Source organism: Pholcus phalangioides, unplaced genomic scaffold (genome assembly GCF_987345545.1).
Source record: "Pholcus phalangioides strain wild (caught in Gottingen) unplaced genomic scaffold, Ppha-v1.0 ptg000003l_1, whole genome shotgun sequence".
NCBI classification, from domain to species: domain Eukaryota; kingdom Metazoa; phylum Arthropoda; class Arachnida; order Araneae; family Pholcidae; genus Pholcus; species Pholcus phalangioides.
Genome location: NW_028301596.1, coordinates 49,405,747 through 49,431,937, shown reverse-complemented (window position 1 = coordinate 49,431,937; position 26,191 = coordinate 49,405,747). Strand labels below are relative to the sequence as shown.

At 36.4% G+C, this 26,191-nt stretch overlaps 1 protein-coding gene across 1 annotated transcript in view; it reads left to right on the top strand.

The window, feature by feature from the left end:
* The first annotated feature begins 10,340 nt into the window (after positions 1-10,340).
* The window catches only part of LOC149088759 (regulator of G protein signaling 7-binding protein A-like), a 201,943-nt gene continuing 186,092 nt past the window's right edge, over positions 10,341-26,191 (top strand). The window contains exon 1 of the mRNA XM_089249799.1: positions 10,341-12,021. Within this exon, the coding sequence (XP_089105925.1) occupies positions 11,875-12,021 (147 nt within the window). The 5' untranslated portion in view covers positions 10,341-11,874. The remainder of the gene's footprint in view (positions 12,022-26,191) is intronic.

Sequence of the window (26,191 nt, the reverse complement as noted above, 5' to 3'; positions counted from 1 at the left end):
GTCCTATTACGTGCTTAAAATCAATATTATTTTGCGTGAACTAGATTGATTGCTTTGCTAAATACTGAAAGTTCCTGGTTCAGGTAATTTTCGTTAATTATTTTAAATGAAGTTCCAGCTCATAAAATACGAGTTCAGTTGACTTTCGCTTCTGAGTTCTAAAAGAAAATTATGCAACTGATATACAATTTGGAGCGATCAAACCATCCAAGTACTGTGGAGAAAACAAGTACTTACAAACTATAAGTACTGCGGAAGTAGCCTTGAAATTTTTGAATGCCACGATCAAGGGTATTTTTTAAAAAAAGACAAATTTGACAATTGTGGTGCTCAGAATGCAAGTAATAAAATAAAAACTGTTTTTGAGATGTCTCAAAGTAATATTTAGATAACAAAATCAATACATACATTTTTTTTCCAAATTCAATTAAGCTTTATTTTCGAACACTTAAACCGTGGGCTTATTTCATTAGTGCTCGGAATAAACCTCATAATGTAGAATGCTCTAAAACTAAATTTTAATTTTTGGACTTACGCCACTTGTATTTTGAACGCCTCAATTAAGAATGGTGAATTGAAGAAATGCACAATATTTATGCTAAAAACAAAAGCAGATAATTATTATTTAAATAAATCTGGGGGCACATGCCCCCGCCAAGTCGAGAAAACCAAGCACGGCCATAACATCCTTTTCTGGAAGCAACTTAGGCTATTTTGAGACCATCATATCTCCGCATTGAAGCTGCCGAGACACTTGCCAAGTTTCATGTCTAGAGAGCATTTTCCAGATTCAATTAAATCTCTTAATTTCATTTTTTTACCATTTGTAGTTGTTGAGAAATTTGAACTCAAAGTTTCGTTATTTTGACACTGACTGACTCACTCACTCACCTATCATCAAAAATCCAGGCACTTCTAGCAGCCCTTGAAACATGAAATTCAGTATGAAGATAGTGTTTAGGATACAAAGCAAGAAAAAATCAAAAAATCCGGAAATTTCCTCTCAGGATTGCAAATACGTGAAAATTCGGGATATTACCAATTGTCGAGAATGTGTCGCCGTTGTTAAGTTCTATTATTCACGCCATTAATCAAATTCCATTAAATACTGTTTATGCATGGACAAAGATACGGGGGGGGGCACCCCCCCCCCCCCCCAGTGTCAAAGGTGGAATCGACAGATCTAATGTCGATTAATAATGTATGTATGTATATATATATATATATATATATATGAATTGACATCATCCACGTGCCCCCCAGAAATAATGACCGTGCCCCCCCCCCCTATACTTCCAAGTCTATTTCCGCCTATGTGTTTATGAAAGGATATCTTATTTTAGCGATGACTTAATTTTGCATAACATAGTAAGATGTCATATGTGTTACGTAATTGTCAAGTCCCAAAATGTTCTTCAACTGAAGGTGGTGGCAGGCTTGGGGTGATTTGTGAATCGAAGTGCCACAGTTAATAACAGCATTAGACTTGGCTTTACATCAGATATCACAACTTTTTCATAGTCTTCTTTTTTTACGTTGCATATTTTATATGGACACCTTTTTAATTTATTTTTTTAAATTATACGTATTTTATACCTTGTTTCACCATACAATGTAAAGTACACGAGTTGAAAGGCCTCATTTTAATGGGTATTCGAGTAAATTTCTATCCCTACCCTACTTTAAAAAATGTGTTCAGGTTTTTCCAGAGGTGCATTCAAGGTTTTTCCGCCTGTGGACTACACGAATTTTGCCGCCCTTCTCTCATTCTAGACTAATTTCCTTGACTACTCTTCCCTCGAATTCGCCACCACCCTGTCCAATAACCCCCTTACCCCCCCCCCCCTCCCACCGCTAGTGCAAGTGCAATCGTGTCTCTAAGTCACTCTCCTTTGGTCATTCCCATTCTAACTGTAGTGACCTTGTGTTATTCGAATAGTGAGCACTCATCATGACATAAAAAGAAATTTATTAACAAAAAGAAATTAGAATAATAACGTAAACATGAGACAACGATCCTATTCGATCACTTTTCTATACCCCTCTCCCTCTGTTTATTTTCGAATGTCCAATTTTGTTTTTGCAATCTGCGATCTCCTGAGGCTTTTCTTTTTCTTATGCTCTGGAGCCTTATACCATATTGTTACGTCAATGTTTTAATTGAGAGACGCGCATACAGGACACTACACCCCCCCCCCCCCCACGGAACATTGGGTTCACATATAAACACAACCTGGATTATCCTGTATGCGTCTGGGAATGTTTACAACTATTCACTGGCAAACAGTCTTCACAATGCATCTGCGTGAGACAGTTTTGCACCTGGGCAATGTTCAATTTTTATGTTGAACTTCTGTAGAACAAACACCCAACGTTGCTATCGCGAGGATTGTGGTGCACACTTTGTCAAGTATGACAGTGGGTTGTGATCAGTATACGCCACTATTTCTGCTCCAAACAATAATGACTCGAACTTCTTCAAACTCCACACAAGAGAAAAAGCTTCTCTTTCTATCGTGGACCATAACTGCTGAGTTTTGTTCAGCTTCTGGCTAGCATACGCTACAGGATGCAGTTTACCGTCCACAGTTTGTGTTAAACAAAAACCGACACCAATCAGAGATGCATCAGTATGGATTACAAAATCCTTGTTCTCATTTGGAGTACTCAAAGCAGAGGCGCTTTTGCTAAGGACGACTTCAACTTGTTCAATGAAAGTTCATGTGTTTCCTCCCACGGTAATACATCAGGAATTTTTCTTTTGGTTAACTCTGTCAAAGGGAATGCTTTTTCAGCATAGCCAGGAATGTATTCCCGATAGTAGTTGCAAAGCCCGAGCAGACTTCGTAGATCCTTCTTCGTTTGGGGTCTTGATAGTCGAGTGATGGCTTTGATCTTTTCGGGATCTGCTTGATGTTTTCCCAAGCCTATGGTGTGTCCAAGGTATTTAATCTCTGGCTTTCACAGTAAATCGTAACTCTTTCAGCCTTGCCAGGATGATGCCCAGATGTTTCAAATGACTGTCCATATCATTTGAAAATATCGCAATGTCATCTATGTATGCCCTTGCAAAATCTTTATATTGATCTAATGCTCGATTCATTTCTCTCTGAAAGGTGGCTGCGGCGTTTTTCAATCCAAAGGGCATCACCTTAAATCTGTATTGGACTCGATGGGTTTTGAACGAGGTCAGATCCCGACTTTCTTCTTCCATAGAAATTGCCCAATAGCCTTTCAACAAATCCAAAGTGGTTATAACATTCGCTTTCCCTATACTACAAGTATATATCAGTTGGACGGCATCTTCCATAGGGAAATCATCCGTCTTTGTCACGGCGTTCACACACCTGTAATCAACGCACAGGCGCAATCCCCTGTCTTTTTTCTTACGCAGACCACAGGATGAGCAATCTCTGATGAACATTCTTCAATCAGATCTAATTCAAATCAGTTCATCTATCTGGGCATCCACATGTGATTTCAACGGTTCTGGAATCCTGTAAGCATATGGTTTCTTCCGTTCTTTATCGGGTTCCAGTCTTATTTTATGGCCGCCAACTTTTGCTTTCTGTACCTGTCCAGTAAATGTTTCGATTTCGGTGAAGTAAACCTCTCAATTGACTTTGTATTCCCACTGGGAGGTGATTCATGTCAACCTCGGAGGTAATATCTGCCGATGGATATCCCCGAATTGATTCTAGGTGAAGCTTGAATCTACCCAAACTCTTGATCATCCTCGAAGATGATTCCTACTGCGTTCACTCTCGGAAAATACCTCCTGATTTTATTAGCATGACAATGTCGAACTTTTCTATCCGGCAGTTTTACTTTGTACGAGTGGGGAGGACGGAACTCAACGATTTCCCCAGGACCCGTCCATCGCGCGTAAAGTTTGTTTGATGAGTCTGGGATCAGCACTTGCTCTACCACTTCAAATTCTTTTGGAACAGCTCGCCTGTTGAAATAATCCGCATACGTTTTCTGTTTGCCTGCTGCAATTACTGACGCTTGCTCCGCCGCACGTTCGAAATTGATTTTTTGTTTCTTGTAAGTAATCTACAATGGACTTGTCCATTTTCAAAGGTATAGGGACATCGCCACACCAGCTGGACTTGAGCACACTCAGAGGACCCCTAGTTTCTCTGCCATACATCAACTTGAAAGGCGAGACACCGGTCGTACAATTCGGCACCTCTCTGTATGCAAACAATACGTATGGAATATACTTGTCCCAGTTGCTCGGATCAGAACGGATTATATGATGACGGACGTTCTTCAAGACTCGATTATACCGCTCTACGAGCCCGTTACTCGCAGGATATCCAGGTCGAGTAGGATCGTCGTCTCATGTTTACGTTATTATTCTAATTTTTTTTTTTTTTTTTTTGCAATCCCCGGTCTCCTGAGGCGTTTCTTCTTATGTTCACGATCCTTATACATTATTGTTACGTCAATGTTTTAACTGAGATGCGCATACAGAACACTACACAAACACTCCCTCTTAGCTACTTTTTTAGTCATTCACATGCTTGCACAGTCCTTTGCTCACCCACGTGCTTGCTGGGTCACTCCTTTGGTTGCTCACTGACACGGTTCCTTGCATTATAGGTCACGCTTCTAATCATTTGCACTTTTACACATGCTCTATATCATTTTTTTTTTGGATTCAGATGCTTTCACATTCTCTAGGTGACTCTTTGGACCATTTATACGTTTACATGCTCTAGATCAGCGGTTCTCAACCGGTGCTCCGTGTTCGCTTCTCGAGGGCTCCGCGGCCACTCGAGGATAATAAAATAAATCAATAAATTTGATAAACAAACAAAAACAAAAGTGGCCTAAAGGGTACCGCTATATAAATAATATGCTAAAAAGGGCTCCGCTAGTCAGAAATAGTTGAGAACCTCTGCTCTTTATCACTTTTTTGGTTATTCACATACTTTCACAATCTCTGTCAGTGTTTCTCTATCGCAGGGTCGCAGACCAGTACCGGGCTAGTCATACCGAAGGTCTCAAAAGTGAATAAGTTGCTTCCAGAAGAGGATGTTCTAAGAGGTCGTGCTTGTTTTGCTCGACTAGGCCGGGTCACTGCTGTGCTCCCCAGATAAATTTTCCTAAATTTATCACACTTACCGATGATTATATGTAACAACCGGGTATTACGTACAACAACCGGATTAATTGCGTTTACCATAACATATGTACCATCAGCAATATCTCACAGTTGTTTTTCCTCTATTTCCACTGATGTATTTTTCAGATTTTATTTTTTATTTGCGAATCAACCGAAGATATTTTATTCAGTCTTTTTGGACACTCTTCATGAAGAAAGAGAACCCCGTGGACGCATTCCGTCTCCAACTTTATGCAAATGTTTCTCTCTCGCGAAGAAGTTGAGGCTTTTCGAGTGTTTCTCTCGAAGCTTATCTCTTCCTTCCCTGGAATTTCTTTCGCTTTTCTCATTGGTTACGTACATCCAAGAGAGTGTGAAGTCTTTTTATACCGAAAGGGATGAAACAGGATGTCAGCCGCCTCCAGATGCCAAGAGGCTATTCCGTTATCTCTCTCTTCCCTTTCCTTTTTTATTGGACAATTGCGAGATGAAATTGTTAAGTCCCGGGATTGTCCTATTTCTGTTCCGGAATGGACGAGTGCTCTTGTTGTTTGAAAGAATTCCAGAAAAAACAGGAACAAGAGAAACGAAATGCATGGAAGGGGACTTATTGTGTTTTTTTTTTCCTTCTCTCTCTTGGAGGGCTTTCCAAATAGAATATTCTTGAATGCCTCGCCTGTACTCGTGGATTTTGTGAAGAACAAAAAAATATAGAAGAAAACTCTTGTTTCTTAACTGGAGGTGGATTGGTGGACCGTGAGAGAAACGCCTCGGAGAAAATTGAATTGATGTGAGAAAGTCAATGGTGCGAAAGCCTCGTATATTCTTTCTCGTTGTCTTCCTAAGCTGATTTTGGAACTTTCATGAAAAGCGCCAAAATTTGTTGAAAACCGCGGAGATTAGCTTTGGACATCTGTGACTTTCGCCATCTACCTTCCGAGAAGAAAGTTAGAAATGGGCAACGTGTAAATTTTGCAAAGCTCGCATTTTAGTAATGAAATGGGTCAACTAATATCTCTTCTACTACAGCGAGCGTGTGTGCGTCTCGCCCCAAAGCAGAATATGCCAAAATCTGTGACGTACGTCGCAGAACAATTAGTGATACTGCAGAACAATCTGGTAGTATTTTAAGAAAAAAGTGCAAGAAAACACAAGAAAAGTATTGTGGGATTTTTATTGCAGAACATTTCCAGTCAGCCCAGGGTTTGTTGCAGAACAATGCAAAACATTCTGCTTTCGGGGCGTTTCGTAAGCATTTCTGTGAAGAAATTCTAATATAGTAAAACCACTCTTTAGCGGGACAAAAAAAATTCGTCCGTAAAAGGGGGGGGTGACAGTATGGGGGGGGGGGATTCCTGTTAAAACTGCAAAATACAGTATTAACCACAACTGAAATGGTTCTTTGTTTGCGAATGAACGAAATTCTGACGATATAATATGCGTTCAAAGTCATGAAACTGCATAAAGTATTGCACAGATACGCAATTAAAATCACAAAACAAATATTGTATAAAGTTTATCTACTGAATTTACATCTTTTGGATAAACGGACCAATCGATGGTTGGTTCTGAGTATTCAAACGCCTTCTCAAACATTGGCCCGTGTTTGTGGGGCCAGCTGTTTCCCGCAACTGGTTATTTTCGCACACTTAATCATTGACATCAGCAGATTCACCGCACGATTTCTTAAGTACAATTTTGTTACGCACAAGAATTGAAGTTGATGAGTTCGAGTTCTTCTGCAGCTTCTCGAGATTTTTTTTTTGTAGGATCAGTTGGAAACCGGTAAATTCTTGTTTATTCTGAAATAAACCAATCCTCAGAAATCACCAACAAATTTGGAAAACATACGGAAAATGTAAAACTCGTGTTTTATATTTTCCTTATTCATTCGTGATTTCAGAGTACAGTAAAATTCCTCTTAACGGTCATCCCTCTTTTACAGTCAAATAATAATTTTCCCCCTTGTATAATAAAAGTATGCATTTTATCAAACAACTGATTAACGGTTACTCCTCTCTTATGGACGCATTATTTTGTGCCACCGGTGTCTGTTAAAGAGGTTTTACTGTATTTTTGGGCAAAGTTAATCTATTCTTCCCATGGTGCGAGTACATCTACGACAAGTACTAGTTTGCCGCACACCAACTCCGGTCATATATATTGCTACACGGCAATTTCTAACCAGTGGAGTTGGGTGGGAAATGAAGGCTCCATCCAGTGGTGGTCGCCCTAGGCGAGGTAGGTAAAGAACTTGTTTCTGATGTTCGATGCCCGGATTCGAACCCATTGAATTTTATGGTAATCCTCATAGTGGAAGACGAGCATCTTTACCACTGCGCCACTCGGGCTACGGCAAGTATTGTCTTCGGAAGTATATTTCCCTTAGCTGCTTTCCGTTTTCCATCATTTCTTCGAGCCAATGTTTTTTTTACTCCGAACTGGAACTATCTGTCTTCCCGTCATTGATTTGCAAGAGCACGAACTCCCATTTTATGTTTCACTGTATTCTATGACATCAATGTTTTTCTCTGCTGGCCCCATCTTAGAAACTGTGAAATCATGCAAAATATTCAAGCACAACCAACAGACTGACGTCACAGTTGCCAAACGTTAACAAACTTCAAGCCAAAATTTCATTGAAAAGTAGCCAAAAAGTGGATCAAATATTAGAACCTGTGCTGCCATCTAGTGAGCATGATTTGAACCGAAATGGCAACCTTGGTTTTAGGCATGGTTAGGCTTGGTTGGCAATAGGGGTTCTTGTCCAATGGAACGAATGATGAAACTGGTCACCGATAAACAGGGGTTCGAAATACGTTATTTAAATAGGCTTTTGCCGGGATATTTTTATTTGGCCGTAGAAGAGACAGAGAGGGGTGACCGCATCTAAGGGGTTTTTCTGTAATAATACTTGGTAAAAATTCTTAAGTAATTACTCGATGTTAACAATGAATATCTATTATCACAGTGAACAGGTATTGGACACTGACCAATTGATCAATATGGTCACCGTACTTGCAAACCATATTTTTCGTATATAGTTTATCATTCCGTTATTGTTTTCAGAAACTCCGATGTAATTATTTTAAGCAGAATGGACTGTATTTGACTTTGAATCTCAACTGCCCACGTAGGAAACCTGAACATATGGGGTGAAATTCTATATTTCGATCATTTCACAGAAAGCACCGGAATACGGGACGGCCATTGCGTGTTTTCGAAACTTTGACGGAAATTATGAGTGCACTAGGGGTTTAATTAGCAATTACCGATTCTCGGTCCCAACCACGCGGAAATTATGGATTATTAATTGCGTAAACTCTTGAAACACAAACACACACCGTCCACTCGAGTAGCCATTCAAGATGCAGCAGCGTTACACTTCCTTTAGGTCCTGTTACTGAGACCAATGACTGTGAAATGATTCCAACGCTTAGGCTATTTACTTTTAAATTAAGCGGGATTTGTGATTCTATGGATACTGATCCTTGAAGGAATCACTCTTATGGTTGAGTGTTCATCCCTGTCGTTCGTAGGTGCCCTTCGCCATCGATCGAAAACTGGGGTAAGTAATGACTATGAGCAATAATGATAGTAGCACAATAAATAACTATTAATAATGATAATAAATTTTTATGACCATATTATATGATAATAATTATCATTTACTGGGTAGAGCAATCATATATATTCCAAATTATGTGGATAGCAGATTCACATTTTGGAATAAAGATTACATTTGAATTCAAAAGATTTCCTTTTGTCCCTCATTTCATGTACATATATCCATGTAATTATTATTAATTCACGTACATGTGTAATACGTGTAGATGTGAAATAAATTTGAATTTGCAAAATACAGTATTTGAAGGGTTACTTCATAAAGATAATACGTTTACTTCAGAACACATTACTTCAAAAATACCTAAATAGTTCAGTGATCAAGTGTGTGTGCGGAATAAATGTGTCCAAATTTATTAGCTTATGAAGAACAACACGTGCTAAAAAATGAAAGTGATGTGTCGTCGGTAGGGGATCGCTCCAAGTTTTCTATACATGTTTTGTACCAAGGACGCGCATGCACACTATCGACAAATGCCTTGAGGCAGTTTCTGCTGCAGTTGCACTGACCGCCAGCATGGGGACGTCGTGTTCGGCTGCAGTGAGTTTTCTGTGATTTTCAAATTTCAAGGAACAAGTGCGATCAGATCTGTTATTTGAAACTGAGTGCACGTGCAATTTTTCTCCCTAGTCATTGGGTTCATGTATACATTTTAGTCAAATGGCTTGTACGTTGCATCGATTTCATGGCTGCCTTCATGTGGAGAAAGACGCGAGCGATTCGATACTTGGGAGCACGGGCAAGGTGTGAGTCACCGCTATAAATCTTTGCTAACTTTTTTCCGACACAACTGTACCTCTTTTGAGGAAACCTAAGGTGCTTTGTATCAGTCCGGGTGTGTGAGCGGTTCTATACATCTATCAACAAATGTTTTGTTTTTTTAGCTTTGATGATTGCCTCCTCACAATGAGCTCTAAAAGATAAGCGCTTACCTAACATGACACCACGGTATCTACTAGTGTTAACATGTGAGATTTGAGTGTCATTGATTTCGATAGCAACGTCAGGAGGTAAGTCCTTTTTGTCAGTGATCCACAAGAAGATGGATGTATTAGCGTTAAGTTCGACTCTACTGTTTCCACACCAGTTCTGAACCCCGTGAAGCGTTTCTTGAAGATTGCCAAGTGCTTTGGTGGGCACCCTGTCGACAGAAATTACGATTGAGTCGCCTGCGTAAAGGGCTATAATAGCCTTAGGAGCGACAGTAAAGTCATTCATTTGAAAATAGTGTGAGACTCATGAAAATGGGCTCCGAATACAAAACGTATTTTTCTAACTTTTCTGTACACTTTTTTGAAAAATGATTCAGAATTTATGCTTCGCCCTCATTCGGGCGATATTTCACCTTAAAAAATATACATTTCTTAAAATCAAGAGGGAGGATCCTCTCTCTCTCTTTTTTTCGCAGCACCTGCTGCGATGTTCTCCTCCTTGTAGACTTGAGGTAATAAATTGCGATCCGAAGCAACTACCTGAGGAGGCGCTCCGAGACACACAACAACAAAGCGACTCCAGAGCCATCTGTAGATGCAGGGGCAAAAACTTTGATCGAAACCGAATGACCGCGCCGTTTCTGAAAAAGCTCTTTTCGGTTGTGCCTCGTACATGCTTTTCCTCGTGCTCTAATAACGTCTGTTTTGGAACAAGAATAAAAAAAGAAGATTCGCTTTGAACACCGCGGTCATCCAATCTCTCATAAGGATTAATATTGCCCAGAAATCACGTGATGAAAAGAATGATAACGTGAGAGTATCGTATTTCTTCCTGATTTTCAATGTGCCTGCAATACGAATGGAGAATCATTCTTCAAAAGATGCGGAAAATAAACTACAATGTAGAATTATTCACCAGTGCAATGTTCATCCTCATTTTGAGAAATTTTGAACGACGAATCTACGGAAGTCTTAGCTTTATGGTGGATTAAATGATTCAGTGATGATCTTATATGATTTTAAGTCAAGGAGTGATCTGATTCAACTCTACCTGCAGACATGTCTGATTCTTTGAATCATGTTGAGCAATGTTATTCCAGCTTTATATTTATCCGTGATAATATTCAACTTCATGCTAACAGTGAAATGATCCACTTAATATTCTGTTTCGGCAATGGTATTTTGTGAAATTATCAATTTTTTTTACGAAAATTTTCTTGCCAGCTGCTATACGATTCCGATATTTTTAAACTTTCCTTTCCCATATATTTCATTTTGATTGTCGCATGTGTCTCTCTGCTATACACATATTCCTTCCGAAGTTAGTTCCAGTTTGAGCAGAGTGACTGATCCAAGTCACAAAAGATTTCCTGCGGCGATCGCGTGAGCCGCATATTAATAAGCTAGATTGATGTTACTGTAAAGAACCCCGATGGTGATTGATATTGGCGTTACCGAGCCCAGAAACGGATATGCATTCAATCTAACAATGACACCGCTGTATCGATTAATGTCAGTTTTCATACATCAGGTGTTTACATTTTTTTCTCTGTATCTTATAAGGGCCTTGAATGGATAGATTACACGATGAGAAACGTATCGGATACCGTGGCTGCGGGTCCATCGATTTCCAAAGCGATCAATTAATTTTCATTTTCAATGGACAAAGGAGAAGTAAATGAAGCCTCGAATGAGAGGGAAGTGCATTTTTCCCAGTTTTTTTTTCGGTGCGAAGTAAATTGGAAAATTTTCCTACCGCCCAATGACGGACAACATCGATTCGTGGCGGGTTTAATTCCAATCCTTGAAGTGTTGATGGGAGATCGATTCGCGCGCGTGGAATCCAACAAGTGCCGTAATTCATCTTTCAATGTGGAGAAGAAAAAAATACGTGAAGTAATATATCCTCTTCTTCTGGATCTTTTGAATTATCAATTACCTCGACCGGCGGAGGATCATTTCCTCCTGCTTAATTAATTTTAATTAATGTCCTCCCAAGTTTTTCCGATAACTGCGGAGAGGGCGTCGTTATTCGGATACTAATTTGGTGTTGCGTGTTTAAAAGAACGTTTTTGGAGGGTAAAATTATACTTTAATTTTTGTTTTTGTGAAAGATTCGTCTGGTGATTTTGTGTGTGAAGATCGATAGTTTTATACAAAGAGGATAAATATTTTGTGATGCCTGAAATGGCTGTTGTGTGAAAATGAACCGCGTTATCGAGACTGATCAGCAAAACAAGGCGGTTGAAGACCGTCCATCCAATCGTGTCGTGACTTTCGGACGTCGACGATCGAAGCCGTGCGTACAAGAGTCTGCCGAGTCGAAAATATCTGATGTTGAATGCGCTAAAGTAAGTAAACACTTTTTGTATTTTTCCTATCATTATCTCAAAAATATCGGAACGTAAAAAACCACCTAGTATTCTTAGTTTTCACTGAATTAATTTCAAATACAATCAACACGGCTTATTAGAATCACGGATAACGTTAACTTTTGAGTGTTGCTATCACTTTTGCAAAGAAAAATTCGGACTAATTTCATAACATGAGAAAAAATCGTTCACAGTTGTTGGGACCTCAAATGATATAACTAATTATTTTTCGTCAGAGGTTTTTCTGCGCATTTTGAAGCGAAAAGGCCAAACTTTTAATTTTTTCCTCTTTATCGTTTGCAGACTGTAAGACTATGTAGAAGGCTAAAACTTTGCTCCCTCCTGTTGGCAAACAGTTCTGTACTTAATGTCGTAATGAGCCCATGGTGTTCGTTGTGTTCCATGTACGAGTGGAGCTGTTTCTGCAATGCCCTTCCTATAGTGAAAGCAAATGTATGACAGAAAAAAGTTGAATAGTCAGTTGGAGAGGAGATTTTATCACGAAATAGAAATGAGAATATGAATCGAATGCAGGTACAACTTCTGGATGCACCAGTTTCGAAACAAGATTTTTCTCGCAGTTTTTACTAAAACGACGTTTTATTTAGTTTTCGACTTTAGTTTTTCTAAATGATTTTTCCGGCATTCAATACGTGTCATTAATTATGAAAATTAATTATCTTCTCCAAAAAAAGAGCATTTAAGAGTCGAAAACCGTATTTGAAACTATATTCCGAACTGATTTTAAGAAATCTTAATTTCATTTTTTTTCCTATCATCAATGTCTCCTAACACTTGATTAGGCGTTCACATTGTTTTTTGGTCCGTGTACCTCATTGGAGAGGTATCTGAATTATCCAGCACAGAGACAACTTCTGTGCAAATGTACGCTACTGATTTCTCTCATGGTGATGTGTCAGACCTGCGGCTGGGATTCAGATATCGGCAGTAATCACATTTTGTGACGGGGAGGGCTATCTGTTGCAGATTTCCGCCAAAGCTGCAGACGAAACATCTGGTTATAGCCTCAGCCAAACAACCCAAAAGAAAAAGAAGTCATCATTCAATTGTCAAAATATCTCGAGCAGCAGCAGTTTGCATGTGCCTATTGCAAATAGACACATGAAAACTGCATTGAATAACTAAATTCATTTACAACAAATATTTTTTTTTTTGCTTTCGGACGCATGTTGATGAGAAATGGGAAAATCTCACGGCCGACCTGCCCGTTTTAGAGGTACTTCGGTGGTAACATTAAGTGCAGTGAAGCATCGGTTGGGTATCCCTGCCTTGAACTACCTTTCAATAAAATGTGCTCCCAAAATACGCCTCAGATATCAAAAACATGTAATTAAAACGGTCGATGGAAGAGAAAGTTTCGAATTCGATTTTTTTTCAAAGTATTTTTAATGACTCCAGATATTTTCCATAGGCAAAGACTCAAAATCCCGAACGAAGCTCCGGAACAATCTCCTGAAACTTATGAGCTTTTGCTGGAAAAATATCCGTCAAAAGAAACTCCTCGATTAATTTCGTACTTGGATATAAGCACTTTTAATAACCGTTCTTAGACTAATTTTATTGCTTCGTGTCACAAGAGGGAATAAGACTATGCTACGCTAATAAAATACGCACTATATTGATAGTTGTGGCGTTGTATTTGTATTTGTATAGTAGTTGATTTACAATTCCGGTAACTCTAGCACTTTTTTATAATGAATTTAAAGGGACATCATGCCATGCTAGAATATAGTAGGGTATACACCGGATTGAATTCTACGCACCCACAAGATGCATTGGGATAACATTTAATAACAACACCTAGTGTTTGTATAAAACGGTCACGAAAACTATGATTAGTAAATTTTTCAAATTTTCATTTTTTTTCTTTTGAAATTGGCTCTTGAACATTTACGAAATTTCCAAGTCTATTCAAAGAATACGATTTTTGAGCTTCAAAGCGATTTATTTCTTCAACAAGTCCATAGCTTCTGCAAGTGTTAGGATAGGGAACTCTGCTGATTTCTAAATTGGAATTCACCAAGTTCGCCAAGAGACTTTTCTCTGCTGAGATTGCAAGAAGACCGATGTTCGATTCCCGGTGGAGACAGCAAACTTTCCGAGCTCACTTCGGCATGACATCCAAGAAAGTAATAAATAAATATTTGGCAACATTCCTCTTGAAATAAGACGACAAGAAAAACCCGCCACTATGCTCATCTTCTGCATTCTGTAATTAGATGGGATTTTTTTTTTCTTTAACAATCGCTTTAACGTTAACAGAATACAACACGATTCACATGTTGAATAGTACAGTTGAATGTCAGTTGTCAATTCGACATTGAGCGACGACCACATCGTGGTACTCCATTTATAAGAATTAGGGTTCTTTTTTTTTATGTCTCCGATAAGAGCCAGGAGGGTTACGATTGGAACGTGTAATTAGGCACGACTCAATGTATAATCAGGATCATCCCGTCGTCTTCAATGTTCACATGGGACATTAAATACATCCATTGAGCACACGTGAGAATAATACAAAGGGAATATCCATTATCTCTAACTCTGTCAGGAGAATTTATCCCTTGGCGAGGACTTTCTTTTTCACGTTGTGCATCACTTATTTAAGCTTTAATCACGGCTAGGAACGACAACTGATTTGAGCACCCTTTTTATAATGTTAGAGTCCGCTTCAGGAGTTTTTTTTACTCTTGCAAGTAAGAGTTTTTATAGTGGCTTGACATAAAAATGGATATGAGAAATTCCGGTATTGAAAATATTTCTTTTACTTAATATTTAAGTTTGTTCTCCAACGAAACCGTATGGACGACGCAATGATGATTAAATCAATCCAAAAAAATAATTGCTGTATATGGATTTATAGTGAATTTTCCGCAACTGAAATTTCGTCTCAAACCAAAATCGTTTGTTACCATTATTCGTAATTTCCAACTTTGAAAAAACAATGTAGAGCATTATTTCCAATCATTCTTATTTGTTTAGGACTATAAGAAATGTTTTTATATAAGGAAGAGGGCTGTAGTGAATGTTATAGACAGATGACAGTTTCTGATGCCTGAAGAGAAGTAACAAAGAAAACATTTTTTCGCGTATTTAATTATATTCTTTGATATATCCATTTCCAAATTCGGAAAAGTTTTCACCCCTAATTCAAATTCAACTGCGAAGAAATCAATTACGACCGAAACTAATGTTTTGTAAGATTTATTTTTATCTTTTTTCCAACAACTGATAATCCACAGTTTCAAAATAATGGATCAATACATTATATTATTAATTGAAATTACATTATATTATTAATTGAAATTACATTATATTATTATGAAATTACATTATATTATTATGAAATTACATTATATTATTATGAAATTACATTATATTATTATGAAATTACATTATATTATTATGAAATTACATTATATTATTATGAAATTACATTATATTATTATGAAATTACATTATATTATTATGAAATTACATTATTTTATTATTTCAGGAATAACTATTTCTATGGAAGAAATTTAAATTCGATTTATTCCTGTTTTTTTCAAACTAATAGAAGAAATACTCAAAAAAAAAAATTATTTTCCTAAATATATTTAATTAATTTTAGTATATTTAATTAATTTTAGTATATTTAATTAATTTTAGTATATTTAATTAATTTTAGTATATTTAATTAATGCATGAGCTTAATGGTTATAAATTGTTGAAATTAACTTAATTTACTTTTTTTGTCAGGGGTTTCGATCGATATGAACGAAATGATAAGTAATGATATAATATCATTAGCAAGAAATATTTTTCCTTAAACTTGTTTGAAAGGGCAAATAACGTTGCGATTCGGTTTGAACATTCGGTAACATTCGTTTTGCTTCTAATTATTATTATTTAATGACATAAAATAGCGGATCAATTTAAAAATTGCGAAAGAATTCCGTAATTTTAAGTGAACATTAAACTTTCGCCTCATTTGATAGAAACATTCCCATTTTTGAAAAATCTCTGCATTTGCTAATTAGAATTTTAATTAGTGGAGGGTAAAAGAGAGAGAATCCCGCTTCCATTAGCGACCTCTCAATTCTCCCATCCTTCTGGAAACTCACCAGTGCCATCTACTTTTCAGGTACACATTATAATGAACTTCGAATTAACAGTTTTTTAAAGTTTTCTGCTCTTATACCTGTGTTAATATTACCCCCGATATAACGATTTCTCTCGATGTAACGGATAAAAATGTCGAATTCAATTCATTGCGTTGAATCGATATTCTGCTGTAGTTTAAAGTGTTTTATTACAATGCAGTGTTCGTCAACTACATTAGTCATATCAGGCAACGAACGGTTCAGTTTGAATCGGGTGCGTTTCATCCGTCAACGTACTCGTTATCCGAATAGCTCGTTATTCGAATCAAACTTCCCAATAGGAAATAAAAGCAACTCGGATAATTCTTTCCACAATTATTCATTCACCTGAAACTGACTAATAAAAACGGCATTCAATCAATAATTAAACACAATAACAATTACACGTAATGCAATAAAATATACATAATATAAAGAACTTCATAAATAAACATACAATATGATAATGTTTACAAATTAACTTCTCTAAACGACGAGTTTGTTGGGACTGTTGCTCTCTGTGGCGAGACTTTTTAACGGAGAGATCGGCTCGCATTTGCGCCTTGAAGTTGGGAACCATAGAAAACCAACTTCAGCCGACCACCACTGTGGGGTTCGAACCCGGATCCTCGCATCGCGAGTCCGTCACTATAACCACTCGACCACCACAGCGGCTACAATTCTAATTGATTTAAAAGAGTTCAAGTGATGGCTATATTCTTCTTAACCTTTGCAATAGATAATTTATTATTATAAAAAAAAGAGCTCGCAACCGAGAAAATATGGTTCCTGGATTGCCATTTGTGAGAATCAAAAAAATATCTTTGGGTAAAGAAATTAAATCAAAATAATAAAATATAATGTAAACCAGTGTTTTTTTCCCCAAAATCTTTGCTTGCTCAGGCTCCCGGCTATCCTCTAATTTTTTTCCCAGTCATTCTTTTTGCTCTGGATCCTCCTTTTATTACGTAACTGGAGTTGTTTTCGGGATTTAGAAAAATAAATAAAGCAGGAGAGTGAACCCTGAGTTTAAGCAGACCCTCGGGACACACGAACGCACAGGAAAAAAATAAATAGGTATATATGTATACACACATGTATGTATGTATGTATGTATTAAATTAAGGTTGAGTTTATATACAAAGACTAAGATCCATGGATCGTCAAAGTTATACTACTTGGAATTTTCTTGGGGGGGGGGAGATGGAGGCTTTTTGCGTCGTGTACGTGTTGAAATAACGCCAACGAGCAACAACCTCCGCTTCTACGTGTATCTAGTAAAATTACTTCTTTCTGGAGGCTTTTTTGCTTAAAAGAAAACCAATATGTTAAGCAACGTCGGCCACGGCATTTTGTAAAATGAGAAAGCGATTCTCTTGGAGAAAAAAACAAAACATAATTTTCTCTTCCGAATTTTACTTCTTTTTTCCTTTTAAAAACTTTTATATTGGTTTCGAGAGAAAATGGACGGAACATAATTAACGCTTCCACCGAGACATTTTTCTTTCGAACTTGTTTGATAAAATTGTGGAAATTCGAGAAACGGTAGTCGAGAAGAAGCGATCGATTCGATTACTTTGATTAATTAATAAACCTTTCGGTCACTAATTAAGGTCATTAGTGGCTTATACCGTGTAAATCCACGTCGCTCTGCTAATCCAATATTCTTCCATAAACATCGAAGAGATAGTTGGTTTTTTTAGGTTCATATATGTAATTCAGCTGCGCTGATGAAGCTTTATTTTGTCATATTTAAAACTGTTCAGTGGCAACACAGGTGAGTTGAAAGTCGATATCAACCTTTAGATTAAGTCCTCCAAAACCGTACAACGTGAACAACGTTTAGAAAACCCAAGTCACTCGTCAATAAGAATTGCCTAATAAATGAACTTAGTCGCACCAGGAATGATTTCACCATTCAACTCGTAAGTGAAACATGGGTTGTTCGAACCAAATAGAGCGAAACATGCACTTGTCATAGCTGGAAACCATGCTTCATTCATTTTCCCAGACTGCTATCGTATTTGGATAGGTCTGGGACAGCTCCCTACCTCGTGGATCCCCGACTACACACATTAGTTTCACGTTATCTTATTGCTAACAATCCCATTGATATCCTGATTAAGTAACCTGAAAAATCGAAAAAGGTATGGAACCCATAGATGTATTTGTTTTTATTTTTGTTATTTATGATTTTATTGAATATATAGAGCAAGAACACTTCCTTGAGAGACACTCTACTTGTGACACCCGTTCTAATCCGAAAATTCACAGTTGACCTTTGACCGCTGTGACCTATCTCGTAACCACGATTATTTCCAGTTAAACAAGTTGCTCTCAATCCCAATCTCATGCAAACGCCTTCCAGAATTTAACATGTTGGACCCGATCGAATGCTTTTTTGAAATTAAGGTAGACAGCGTCGACGTTTTTGTTTTTTTCCGCCAATACATGCGCCAAAAAACACAGCTCTAATTTCATCATCCATGCGTAGTTGTTATCGGCAGCCATATTGATATGGCTTTTCTCCCTCTAAACCGTTGCAAATCTTTATGGCAGGCAATTCTTAAAAGACTGAAGAACAGCTCAAAGTTGTGAAAGAACTCGTAGAATGCTCCAATAATCCTCCAGTGGTGGGATTATTTTACTACCTTTTTGCTCTAATATCTAGAAGAAAAATTCCCAGAAACATCTTATACCTAATATTGTTGGTTTTAGCAGAACTGTCAAATTTAATCTCAATCAAGTGGCGTTGCAATCTTGAATAACCGTGAAAACTTTTCTAAACGATTGCATCCAAGCAATTATCTAAAATCTCCGCTCATCTAATTGCCAGTGTTTCGAATCTTCGCCGGATGCTTGGACACGCTCTCGATTGATTGGACATGCCGGCGGGCATGTTCATGGTGTGGTAATGGTAACGACACCGTCGAGTAAATTCGATTAATCTACGGCGATGGGATCCCCTATAAGCTTTTCGGTTCACGTTATTTGTAAAGAAGCGAGGATTCGTTTTAGTGAAGGATGAAACATCCAGAAGGACATGTAGTACATCCAACGGACATTAATTTTCATGGGCACTTGAGCTTGATAGTCGGCCAGATCCAAATGGGCCTTCTTTGCCATCGGAGCAAATACATTAGATTCGAATTTTCCATCGGAACTCATTACGGAAAACATCAACAATCATTAAATTAATTAGTGTTACTAATAAGATTCGTAAAATCTGTAAAATCTTTAGCGCGAATGACTAATCATTTTCCCCATTAAAACACAGCTCGTTTATAACTAGATAGTTATGAGATTTGGAAAGATATACTTTTTCGAAACAGCGATCACCTAGTATCTTCAAAAATGATGCCAAAGATGCACAAATAAAATTACAAATATTGCCGAAAAATAGCAAATGTCTGCTGAAAACCATGTCAAAGGTAACTAAAAAGCTAGGGAAAACAGAGCCTACGGAAAAGGACACCGCCCCCTTTCATTGTTAAATATGCAAAATAATGTTCCAAAAATATGAAAATATGTCTTAAATTCTGAAGATCATGAAAAACGCTCTAATGCGTAAAAATAGCGAAATACGCAAAATGCATGAAAAATAAATACAAATTCATAAATATCCTAGCCCTAGTAATTAATGACTATGGTAAATGAATGTGATATATGTATAGATTCGGGGCTATGACAAAAAACTCCACCAATTTTTTGCAATTAGTTTATTTAATTATTTTAGTTAATTTCGTTTATACTTCACTCACGGACCCATACCACTTTCATTGGTATGGGTTCGATAGCATTTAAAAAAAATTGTGTTTAAAACAATCAGTCACTCTTTATAAGTGCATCATGAATAAAGTTGTATAGCATATACATCCGAGCAAACTGCAATGTATTCCGACAAAGTGTCATAGTAATCATCCTTTTGTTATGCCCGAGAATGCTCACACCACGAGCAAAAGTAGCTTTGTTTTGAATAAAACAGAATTCGTATTCCGTGTAGGTAACGTACATCCGTGGAACCTTCCTCTTCCCCATTAGCGAGGGCTTAAATGCATTAAAACTGAATGATACGATTGTTTAATTAAACAAAAAGAGTTCTTGTGACTTGCGTTTCTAGGTACATGCTGTCTCGAGCACGTTTTTCCCCCCGGTTCGTAATTATAACAAAATTCGTGACGGTACGCACATCACGCGACAAACACGTGAAGAATGGAATTATCATTACCATTTTCGTAATTATTATTATAACTTCTTTTCAGACGTTTTCGAGGCGAGTGTCACTAACGTAGTCATCTAGCGAAATGTACGATTTGCATACTTAGTATCTCGAAATAATGATATTCTCATTAACTCAAGCATATAAGGTTGAATTAGTAATTGATGTCTTTTTCGTCTGACCCACGTCAAGGTTTGCATTCACAGATGTTTAGATGGCAAATATAAATAATTTTCGGTATAGTTATTTGATTTGTTTGTATCTATATACTGCAGCAGAAGTTTTAATGTACTACGGTGTGTATGTGACTGTTTTCAAGGGAATTTCGGCGGAAACTTTCAATGTAAAGTACGAATTAAAATCAAAAAATATGTTGAATGAATAACATCATTGAAATTTATTTTTATCCTCGATTTAATTTCACCTCGTTGGGCAAAATTGGCATCAAGAGAAGTCTTATTGTCACCCTCGTAATGAGATGTTTGGACTTACGAGGAAAGGGTCCGAAGGTATCTTCTTGAAAAAATTATGAAAAAATATGTATGTACATTCATCTCACCCAGATACACATAGAAACAAAAAAATTATTATTTAATCCGCAAAAAAATATATAGGCTATATACAATAAAAATTATAGCAGTTGGCTACTCATTGCCTCTTGTGCTTCTTGGCGATATTTATAAGAATCTTCTTTTCACCGACTTCTCGTATCTTTCCTCCAGCTTCTCTGTCCCAGAAGAAAAAAAAACCTATTTATTTATCTTTCTTTGTTTGCAACTGTACTTGACCATGTGGTGTTTGAATAACGTCACTCCAACACACTCTAGGTTTGCTGGATTTTTAAATTCATTCTTTGCCTCTATTAGCATTGCAAATGCTTACATTTTTTTCCTTTTTGAGTGGCCCATAATAATTCTAACGGATTTCTTTATATTTTTTCATATTTAAATGAGTAGAATCAATGTGGGGTAATTTTTTGCAAAAAATTTTTGAAGACGTCTCCTTGGGACCCTTTCCTTGTCGGTTGTGGCGAATAATCTGACTAGATAGTCTACAACCACGATAAAAAATATGATCAACACAAATTCATATTAGAATTTCATTGTTATTTATAGAATTCCATTGAATCAAAACGTTATAGCCTCGGTCGTAACAACTTCTCAAAATTTCACGAAATTTTTGATATCGTTATATCCGATTTCGACTCTACTTACGATAGCAGTAGGTCCATAAACGCAGATGCAAGAGAGTATCACTACGCGCTTTGATTGTAACATATATCATTGAATATCAGCGTGCATACCTATTTACACAGAAACCATTGGATACAATACATTCAGCATTTATCAATTCACACTTTTCGTTGTAGGACTTGAGGAAACAAACTTTGTAAGGAGAATAAGGCAATGGCGATCAAGAGATCAATATTAGAAGACACCCACAAACAACAACTACTCTTTTGTGTAGCAAGAGAAAATCAAATCTTATAGCATTCCCGTTTATCCTCATAACTCACACAAAAAAAGAGCATCAAATCACCGAAGACTTTCTTTTATGACTTGGGGAAACTAGAACGCATAAAAGAGAAACCTCGTGCCTAACCTAAGATAGTAAATATACCTTTCATTGTCATTTATTGCCTCTTAAATCTTTATCCCTCCCCCGCGCTTGTATCGTGTGTGTCTGTCCCAAAACATTATTCTACAGAATATTTGTATTAGGGATAAGAAAATCAGGAAAAGAAGTCACTAATCATTGTACTGAATCATACATAACTTCCTGGGTGTAAGAACATATTTCAGAATTAACAGCATAATCGATCGCTGCGTATCTCTTCATCCACGGAACATCATACTCTAAAGCCAATTCCCTTGTATTCAAATGGAGTTTATCTATGTATCATGCCATATAAGTGGAACACGTAACGCACATAAAACCAGAAGGAAACCCGCTGAGCTTGATAAAGAGAAATGATCAAGATTTTAACATTGAATCCGTTATGAACTTCGGAAGGGGGAAAAAATAATTCAAAAATACGCAATGGACTTTTAGAAAACAAAAGAAAAAATAACCGAACAGGAAATTTCGGGGAAATTTTTCAATTACGCGCATGATTTCACATTCTAATAACGAGATTGGTTTCCGGGAACGAAAAAATATTCAATTTAGGTACGAAATTAAGATCACGTGATATACGTCGAACGTTTTTCCAATTTTTTTTCGATCAAAATTAGTCGAATCCAATTACTTTATATACAAATATGAATACTTACAAGGGATTCACAATGATAATTACGATTTTTACCAAGCTATTGCCACTGACGAACGGAGAAGTTGGCCACGATATAAAGCGTTTAAGAATTGTGCCAATCTTTCTCTCTCTCGGAAAAACTACTTCACGACTATTGGCTTTATGAACAGTCAAACTGGGTTATAATGACCTTGGTTGTAACGAAACCGGCTACAGCATCAATAGTTTATGGTCTCGGCTGATTCTCATAGAAAAGAATATTGACAATATAATTAAAATAATTATAATATGACAATATAATTATATATTATTATAATATCGATAAGCAAGGCTTATTAATATTCTTTGAAGTCAACGTAATCTCAATGGTCTCGTACATTACGGCATATTTTTCGTCGGTTTTGCTTCCATATTCATGTCGTTTTCTCTAAAAATTCCAAGCATTGGAGTTGATCACACCCAACGAATGTTGACTCTAACTTCTCTTACCATAAACGGAAGCATACCCATATTTCCACCCCCCCCCTTACATTTTTTGTACCATTGTTCCGTTTTTTCCTTGTTTTACGAGCTGATTTACTGTACTAATTACTCTGCTAATTTGGAGTTATAATCTTTATTAAAATCGGAACGAAAGTAATTTTGATACAATAAGTACAAAAAATATTTTGATCAATACACTGATCGCAGCAACCCTTGTACACACCGAAAAAAAAATGCATTGATCAGAGCAACATTTGTAGTCATAAATTAAGATTTGGTGGAGAACAAAAACGTATTTGACAAAGTTATTTGTTAAAAGATTTATTTAAAATTCAAATTGCAATGGAAAACCCATTAAAAATGCGCATCTTTTGTGTAGAAAAAATTTAGGGAAAAAATTGTTGCATATCCGGTTGAAAACATGGGAAAAATGGTAATAAAAAATGTTTTTTTTCTCGAGAAATTTCTGCAGTAGAAACAATTTGATAAAAATATTATCAAATTGTCGGTCATCTTAGTGTATCATGAGATACTCATCGAACGTCGCTTTTCACGACGTGCCGGGGATGAACCAGACACGGGCATTCAGAGAGCTGGTGTCCCGCGATTTCTACGGCATGCCGACTAATGCAGGAGGGTACGGTAACATCAGAATTTTCTACTGGGATTTCTCATTAGAGAATTTATGAAATAATTGTAATATAAATAATTATAAGAGGATTTTTCTTATGATTGCTCGAGCACACACACACACCGAGGGCAAAATAGCTTTCAAAACAAACGGTAATTTTCTTTTTTCGTGAATGGGAAGAGGATTTATGAGGTCATGGTCGGCGATAAGACCAAAGTACTCGAATAAACCATACCCAAAAAAGAAGAGGATAAGGAACATATTGTTAGCTCTGTCTTAGTTGTTGTGTGAGAGAGAGAGAAAGTGCCTCTAACATACTCTCGCCGCTACTGCCTGTTGCATGTTTCATGGAAAACCGACATGGCCGTTGGCTGTAGCAGAAGCATATAAAATATTCATTCCTGTTTTCGGGGTAAGAGAAAATCGTTTTTCCAGATAATTGCAGAACCGACGTTGGCGCTTACTTCTAAGCTGTCGTGTGTGTAAACAACAGACACCTGACCTGATAAAACAAAAATTTGTCTTAATATCTTTTAAAAACAAAATGAGATTTATATGTTGAAAGGAGATGACATTTGATCCGTGTTTTCCATGTAATTTTGGTACTCGAGAAAAGGATTATGAAATTTATACGGCAGAAAGATTTTCTTTATTGTACAGGGTGTCCCATAAATTCGTAAGTAGTTATTCCCTCCAAGGGGAATTTTTAGATGTGAAAACGTTATATTACATTACATTACATTACACACACCGAACTCTCCCTATAACACAAACAACGTCCATTGAATTAATATCAGAACCGATTACGTGAAAAATGCTGCAGCAGGAGATATTTCTGGGAAGAAATCTTAAATGTAGACATCACGAAACATGTCCTGAGGCATGTGGGCATTCCGCAAAGGATGGCGAGGCGATTTCGGTCTTTGATAAAGTCACGCGATCACGAAATGAAATAATTGCATTTTTCCAAGGAAATGACTGCGGTCTCCATCCAGAGACCGAAAAGATAGATTTATTAATCCTCTTTTTGCCTCTCTACGTATTCAGTATATCATTCCGATCTTTAAAGAGGCGGTTTCCCCCGAAATCCTTAAAAAAGGAATAGAGAAGAAAAATGGCTACATCATATATAATTCTGCGAGTTTTATTCGGCGAGATTTTTTCCTTCGATGCTTTAGGCTAGGGGTTTTGAACCTTTCTTTCATTGCCGCCCAAATTAGAATATTCCATGAAGCCCGGGGGACAAGTAGCACTGCGGTATTCACTTAGTGGCGTCTTGATGGGCCGAATTGGGGTTCGGGGGCCCTACAATATTTCAGAAATTTAAACTGATATTAAATGGGAATTAAATGTGAATTTTCTTTAATTCTGAAATTACATGAATTTTTCCTTAATTCTCAAATTATATGGAATTTCATTAATTATCAATTGTATGAATTTTCATTAATTCTGAAATTGTATGAATTTTCATTAATTCTGAAATTGTATGAATTTTCATTAATTCTGAAGTTGTATGAATTTTCATTAATTCTGAAATTGTATGAATTTTCATTAATTCTGAAATTGTATGAATTTTCATTAATTCTGAAATTGTATGAATTTTCATTAATTCTGAAATTGTATGAATTTTCATTAATTCTGAAATTGTATGAATTTTCATTAATTCTGAAATTGTATGAATTTTCATTAATTCTGAAATTGTATGAATTTTCATTAATTCTGAAATTGTATGAATTTTCATTAATTCTGAAATTGTATGAATTTTCATTAATTCTGAAATTGTATGAATTTTCATTAATTCTGAAATTGTATGAATTTTCATTAATTCTGAAATTGTATGAATTTCCATTAATTCTGAAATTGTATGAATTTTCATTAATTCATGCAAGGAATTATATGAATTTTCATTAATTCTGAAAATACATGAATCCGAAATTATACGAATTTTCATTATTTGTCAAATTATACGAATTTTCATTATTTGTCAAATTATACGAATTTTCATTATTTGTCAAATTATACGAATTTTCATTATTTGTCAAATTATACGAATTTTCATTATTTGCCAAATTATATGAATTTTCATAAATTCATAAATTACATGAATATCCATTGCATCTAAAATTGTACGAGTTGTCATTGATTCTCAAATTGTACGAGTTGTCATTGATTCTGAAATTGTACTAGTTGTCATTTTCTCAAATTGTACGAGTTGTCATAAATTCTGAGAAATTATGTTTCCATCAAATATGAATTTCCCTGATTCTGAGTAATTACTTTCTCCATTAAATATTGAAATAACTTCATAATTTTATTTAATTTTGCAATTATTTGAATAATTCTGGTAATGTCGTTTCATTTATTCTGAATGTTTTCCCATCAATTATGGAAATATTTTTCATTAATTCTGAAAATGTATT